Genomic DNA, 7,650 nt, shown 5'->3' on the forward strand with positions numbered 1-7,650 from the left:
TTAGTTATAATTATCGGATTGAGTTAATTTTTTTTACGAATGAAATACATGAAATACCAGACAAAATGAATAATTTGAATTATCAAAATGAACCCCATAGTGGACTCCACGGGCCAAAACAGTCTCATCCGATCCAAAACAATGACTGGAGGGGATCCTCATCCTATACCATTTGATAGTTTAGAAGTAGGGGATAACAAAAATATTTTAAAATTCTAATTCGTGAGCTCTAATAGCTCTAATTACCCACATTGGTTTTGGTTATGCCTTCACTGCCGTGTAGTACTCCTACGAGGGAGGCCCTCCAAAATCTCCAAACCTCCTTAGCTGAAAAATTATTATGTGTTCTAGGGACACTCATAGAACATTTTGTCCCAACCAATTACCAAATGCCAGTCTTTCTACTGTTTCTCACATTTTGATACAATCATACAAAATGGTTGATTCCACTTCTTTAACCAATCACAACATTTTTAGAACACTATTTGACCATGTCCCAGGATCACCGGATAACTTCTCCCCAGAGCTTTAGCTAGTCCAAAGCATGTGTCCATGCCAATTTGCAACATCTGGCACCTTATGACTAGCCCCCCCTAGTCATTTGGAGTTAGGTATCTCTCTCTCTCTCTCTCTCTCTCTCTCTCTCTCTCTCTCTCTCTCTCAATGCATGTGAATACATAGTTATATAGTTATGTGGACACTCTTGTTTCCATTAAAGTTTGCAGTTTGAAACTTTGCCTGAGAGTGAGTTTTTGTAATAAAAAAAAAAAAAAAGGATATCTGTTTTTGAGATAGAGAAAGAAACAAGAGATGGAAGAGAAAGCAGCACCTACTGATACTACATCAAATGAAGCCATGGCAACTGTTGCTGAGAAGGCCCCCATCACTGCCCAGAGGAAGGTCCGATCGGACCTCGATACTAAGCTTCCCAAGCCCTGTAATTATATTTATCATCTCTCTTTCTCTTTCTCAATCTTCATTTTTTTCACTTTTGGATCTATAATTGCTTGATGATAAAAGTATTTAGCAAAAACTTGTGAGGAGTGGAAAATCATTTAGAATAATGTGCTAATGATTATTTTTTATTACAAGAATAATGTTGGGTATTTTGATTAAAAATGAAGAGATCACAAGAATCTATATCACCATACATGAAAATTCCTATTAATCAAACATCAAATCTATTAACAATTTAAATTAATAAGGCAGTGTTTCGTTCATTACCATGAATATGTAGTTTTCAACACAAAAATTTTAACTTTTCTTATGTAGCATTATCCCATATAAAAGGGTTGCGCCCAGTTTTATGATCGAATTCTTGTACCTGTAGATAAATTGATATTATTGCTTAGACGATGGAATTTGTTATTTGCGCAGACCTCGCTCGAGCGATGGCAGCACCAGATGCAGAGAATGTGAATGGAACATGGGGACACAAGCATCGTAACATGTCTGTGCTTCAACAACATGTAGCCTTCTTTGACCAGGATGATGATGGCATTATCTACCCTTGGGACTCTTTTAAAGGTACAAATTAAAATATATATATATATATATATATATATATATATAAAATACATAATCAAATTTAAACATACAGGATCAAACTATACACTTTCAATTTTTATACTTTGACTCAAATTTTACTTTGTTCCTACAGTTTCAAATTGAACAGTTTGGTCATTCTATTCAAATTTTTGTTATTTTTTCCTACGTATATACCTTAGGAGACTGATGTTTGAATTTCATTATCCAACTCTAGTTTGAATTTGGATCTTGATAAGAATTTGAATTCAGGATTCAAAGCCATTGGTTTCAATGTGGTGGCTTCTTTCATCCTGATGATATTTATTCATGGATCTATGAGTTATGCCACTCTACCTGTAAGTTGTCAATAAATGTGATCAATGTGGTAATTAATTTGCTTTGCCATTGCAACTTCTTACTTTGGAGTTTATTTATTTATCTGTATGTACTTTTTTTGTGGCAGACTTGGTTACCTTCACCATTCTTTCCTATTTATATCCAAAACATACATAAGGCCAAGCATGGAAGCGATTCAGCAACCTATGACACAGAGGGGAGGTGAGAAATATGTACACAGACAGACAGACATGTTACACGATATAGATATATCGATATAATAATTTTAAAAAATATGACACGTGGAAAATAAGTGCAAAAAATATATAATTTTATATAATTATCATATCTCATGTTAAGTATATATGAATATTAAAAAAAGAAGACATTTATATGTTGTTCTTGTATCTCCATGGTTTGCTTTGCAGGTACATTCCAGCCAATCTTGAGAACATATTCAGCAAATATGCTCATACAGTCCCTGATAAGCTTTCCTTCAAGGAAATTTGGCACATGACTGAAGCCAATCGCGATGCATTCGATTTCTTCGGCTGGTCTCTCTCTCTCTCCCTCCCTCTTCTTCTCTCTCTCTTTATATATATGTATGTTTCTCATGTGTGTGCGGACTTTGTGTGAGTAGTGCGACTTGGACTTGTTCAGTTGGATTGAGGGGTTGTCTAAGTAGGGTCGGCCCTGGCGCCAGGCCAACCGGGCCATGGCTTTGAGCCCCCAAAATAGGTTCAAAAAAGGGCCCTCACCTATTAGGGTTAATGCAATATACTAGGTATCGTTTAAGTCCAAAAAAATTAAAGGGCCCCAACTTAAAATAAGCTGGCCCATTTGAAAATCTAAGGGCCCGGAAGTCCAATCTGCCCAAAACGGAAGGAATTTTCTTAAAAGAATTAAAAAAAAAAAAAATTTGAAAACTAAGAAAACAAAAGAGACAAAACCCCAAACCCAAACCTAATTCTCTTGGCTCTTTTTCTCTTTCTTTCTTGCTGTAGCCTGCTGTTACTTTGCCCAGGTTGTGTTTTCCTTTGGGTTGTTTATTTACTTTGTAAGAACTATGTTTAGTTATTCTCTGTTTTAGTAGTTTATAAATTTCTGTTGAATCAAAAAATAAAAATAAAAAAATGTGAAGGGCCCCAACTGATCAAGTGATATTATGGGTTTCGGGTCTCGAAAATCTCAGGGCTAGGTCTGTGTCTAAGTCCAATATGAGTTATGAGTTATACGGGGAGCATAAATTTCAATGATCAATTTTTTTTTTAATTACTTATATTAAATATCTTTTTATAATGGATAAAAACTATGCGGGTAGTCCGTGCGCCTCTGGTTTCGCTTTAATTTTTATAGTTTTGGTTGCAATAATTTTACTTTTTAATTTTTCATATTAGGTTAATTTAGCTTAATTGGTAACATCATTATAAAAATTAAACTGAAATCAAATTGTAAAATAGTTTATTCAATCTCTCTAACAAAATGGTCCATTCCTTTTTTAATGGACTATTTTGCTTTTAATTTTTGTCAAATTTCTTAATAGATGTTATCAATTAAATTAAATTAAATTGACACGGTGTAAATTAAATTACGAAATTGAGACAATTGGAATGATAGAGATAAAATTGATACAAGAGTCAAATTATAAAGATCACGTTTATAATTTAGCCTTTTATATTTATATATATAATTCAGATTTTGAATTACTCGAATTATTCGGTGCATCAACCCAACATCATTCTGAATTCAATTGAATTTCTACCCAAGCTCACACTAAGTTTAAAAAAAAAATGTTGTTCAAGTCATAAAAATATTTGGATTGGGCTTAGATTTCGTGAATTAGACCCGTCCTAATCGCACCCTTACCTGTCCTAATAGTTTTGTTTATGTCATTATCACAGTATTAGTTTAATGGGTCTCACTTCTAATAGCTATAATGTGTACACCAGGTATGCAAGCAAGATCGAGTGGGGAGCTCTATATATGCTTGCAAAGGATACAGAAGGTTTCCTAACAAAAGAAGCTGTGAGACGTTGCTTTGATGGAAGTTTATTTGAGTATTGTGCTAAGGAGAAAAAGGGTGCTGCTACCAAGAAGATGGCTTGAATAATCCATCTTCTCTTCACTCATTTTTAAAAATATTTGCGTCATCATTGAATTGAAACTTTTATATATCATTCATGTTTAAATGTAAGTTTGGGAACATTGATTATTCATGGCTTAGAAGCATATATACAAGCCTGTACTCAATCATAAGGTTTTGGTGAATGGAGGCTCTACTTCTTGTCTACAAAGAACAAGTTTCAAAGTATATAAAACGCTCTTCTTTTAAGAAGGAAAAAAAAAGAAAAAAAGAGCACCATTTCAAAGCATAAATAGTAGAGTTATTCATTTTTCTCGTCAATAATTTTAGAATGATTATTTCTGTATACCGTATTTTGTTTATGGGTGAATTACATCGACATCTCTTGATATTTAGAAAAAATAAGACAAATTTCATAATTTTTGCATAATCATATTGACATTTCTCTTTAAGTATGATTAAAGTGACATAAATTAATATAAATAGTGTGAAAATACAACGATAAATAATGTAAAATATATACATTTTAGCGTTCAAAAATGATAATATTAAAAAAAAAATTATATAATTAATGAATTATTGATGAAAACAAACATAAGTATACTTTAAAGAAGTTTAATATAATTATATCAAATTTATGTGATTAACCTTATTTTTACTACATCTTAGTAAAAGTTATTGTAATTCACCCTTTGTTTATCAAATATTTGTTGTTGCTACAATACATTAGTTTTACAATTTGTACCATTCGTATCTATTTTTAAAATAATGGTGACACATAAAATATTAAAAAATGATAAATAAATAGAAAGAAAAATTAAAACTCTATTTGGTTTGCCTTTGGAATTATGATTGCAAAGGCATACTTTTCAAAATTTATAACCAAACACAATTCAAAATTACACAAAACTCAATTTAAAAATTAATTTCAAAACTCATAACCAAGCGCACAACACAAAATTCAATTCAAAACTCTTTTAATGATATAGTGTTGAAGATTATTAGTGATGGAATTGTTAAATTATTTTTATAAAAAATCTATAAAAAATAATTTTTATATTTAAAACAAATTTAAAACAAAATTTTTTTTTTTTTCAAATAACAGGTTGCAATTGCAACCCAAAAAAAAAGTCACTATTCTAGTCAATCGGTCAGATGACTGGGAGGATGTTCGGGTGGACGACCAGGTAAACCCAATCCGCTGTTTTCAAAATTCAAAAACACCCTTCAAAACTCATAATCAAACAAATTTTCTCTTTTCAAAACTCAACTCATAATTTCACACTCAAATCACAACTCCAAAAAAAGAATCACAATTCCAAAATTAAACCAAACACAATCTAAATATCAGTGGAAATAGAAAATTTATTTACAATTTTTTTTATAATTTATAATTTTAATTATTAATAATTATTACTTTTTTTATAAATATATATATATATATATATTTTTTTTTCTGTTTCCACTGATATCTAATTGCCTCATAAATATATCCATCTTAACATTGTTGTTATTTTAACAACAACAATGATTCATCCCACTAAAAACATCACCACTAATAGCACTAATGCATTAAAAAAGTAAAAAAAAAAAAAAAAAAACACAACTCCAAGACCAAAACATCACATCATTAATGGCGAGACCCACTGCCACATAATTAGTGGGAGCACTAATTAGTGCTCCCAAGCATTTTTCTTTTAACAATAATATGATCATTTAGCAATCATAAGTCTACAAACGTAATGCACTCACACTTTTACCAGAAGCTGACGTGGAAATCTTACATAAGCAAAGCGGGCCCACCAAACAGCAAACTTGGACGGTACTTTTGGCAAGTTAAAAATAAATTTATGACTAATAATATCAGAAAATTATGTTAAAAAACGTAAATAATTTATTTTTAAAATTATTAACTAATTTTTCATAATGGTACCAAATGATTATTAATTTAATTTGATTGTTTGATGTAGGAATGGCAATGGGGGGCAATGGGGTGGATATTAATTCCCCATTCCCATTCCCCTATAATAAATTTTTCCCATTCCCCATTCTCCATTCCCCATGGGTACCACCCTCCCCATTTTTTAATAGGTATGGATTTTCCCCAACCCACTTTAATCCCCATTTTTATTTTTTATATTTAATGTTAACAACCACTTTTTTTTTTTTAAAGGTTCACAACAAAAACTAAATATACCTTCAATCTTTTTTTTAAAAAAAAATATATTTAATGTTAACAATTTTTTTTTTATTTTTTTTATTTTTTATTTTTTATTTTTTTTTAAGGTTCACAACAAAAGTTAAATATACCTTCAATCTTTTTTCTTTCTTTTTTAATATATTTAATGTTAACAATTTTTATTTATTTATTTATTTTTTATTTATTTATTTATTTTTTTAAGGTTCACAACAAAAGTTAAATATACCTTCAATCTTTTTTTTTTTTAATATATTTAATGTTAACAATTTTTATTTTATTTTATTTTTTATTTAAGGTTCACAACAAAAGTTAAATATACCTTCAATCTTTTTTCTTTCTTTTTTAATATATTTAATGTTAACAACCTTCTTGTTTTTCTTTTGTCTTTTTTTTTAGGGTTTGGTTATGGTGTGCAACTTACACCTTACACCTTATACCTTACACTTACACCTTACACTTACACCTTTTGTAAAAAATTAAACCTTACACTTACACCTTTTTTGAGGTTGCACACCATGTGCAACCCACTTACACCTTACACCTTACACTTACACCTTATACTTATACTTACACCTTACACTTACACTTTTTGTGTAAGTGGCACATGGTGTGCACTTGCACACTTAAGAAAACTCCTTTTTTTATTTAATGTTAACAACTTATTTTTTTATTTTATTTTTTATTTTTTTAAGGTTCACAACAAAAGCTAAATATACATTCAATCTTATTTTATTTTATTTGGTTCAACCACAAAATCAAATACACATTAATTAATTAATTAAAAAGTTTGTTTTATAATAATCAAAAATATAATTTTGAGAAAATCAAAAAGTTTGTTTGAAGAAAGTGTTATAAGACTCATATTAAATTGCATCAGGGCATAAACAAGGAATTGTTAGCCACGGACAATTTAGACATTAAACCATCTTTCTCTTAGCAAATTTGAACAATTCATTTTAATTTATCCAAAATCTAATTATACCTTTAACAAATCTGAACAACTCATTTTAAGATATCTATGCATTACCACACCCAATCCATCCTCTATCTTCTTCCTTTAGTCCCCCACGAATTTTGTTGTTTGTTACTTTTAAAAAACAAAAAATGTTTTTTCAATTAAATTTTTACTAATTTCACAACACCATCACCACTATTCTCACTTTCACTGTCACACTATCATCACCATAGCCACTACCATCATCACTGCCGCCATCACCTCACCACTATGTAACAATTTCGACCTTCACCTTCGTTCCATCACCACCACCACCAAATATAAAAAAATATATTTTGAATTTTTTTTATAAAAAATATTTTTCATTAAAAAATATTTTCTATCTAAATAAATGAAGCATAACATTGGGAAACAAGCTGATTTCAGTTAAATCTGTTCATAACTAAGAAAAATTCTTTTAATTTAAAAAAAATTATTTAGTATGACTTTGTATCCCCTTTTTGTTTTTCTAGCAAATAAATCTATGTACCCATCATTTCTAACCAATCA

General features: G+C 29.9%; 1 protein-coding gene across 1 annotated transcript; it reads left to right on the forward strand.

The window, feature by feature from the left end:
• The first annotated feature begins 662 nt into the window (after window positions 1–662).
• Window positions 663–4,131, forward strand: LOC114301206 (putative peroxygenase 3). The gene is made up of 6 exons (XM_028246137.2): window positions 663–937; window positions 1,378–1,527; window positions 1,798–1,883; window positions 1,991–2,085; window positions 2,292–2,417; window positions 3,813–4,131. The coding sequence occupies exons 1-6, from the start codon at window positions 811–813 to the stop codon at window positions 3,967–3,969; spliced, it is 741 nt and encodes a 246-aa protein (XP_028101938.2). The 5' UTR covers window positions 663–810; the 3' UTR covers window positions 3,970–4,131.
• Window positions 4,132–7,650: the final 3,519 nt, after the last annotated feature.

The sequence above is a fragment of the Camellia sinensis genome, chromosome 8, assembly GCF_055761805.1.
Source record: "Camellia sinensis isolate YWXY chromosome 8, ASM5576180v1, whole genome shotgun sequence".
NCBI classification, from domain to species: Eukaryota; Viridiplantae; Streptophyta; class Magnoliopsida; order Ericales; family Theaceae; genus Camellia; species Camellia sinensis.

Coding starts and splice junctions, on each gene's coding strand:
- LOC114301206 (XM_028246137.2), top strand. CDS start 811: ATGGAAGAGAAAGCAGCACCTACTGATACTACATCAAATGAAGCCATG. Junction 1,528..1,797: donor CCCTTGGGACTCTTTTAAAG/GTACAAATTAAA, acceptor ATTTGAATTCAG/GATTCAAAGCCATTGGTTTC. Junction 2,086..2,291: donor ACCTATGACACAGAGGGGAG/GTGAGAAATATG, acceptor TTTGCTTTGCAG/GTACATTCCAGCCAATCTTG.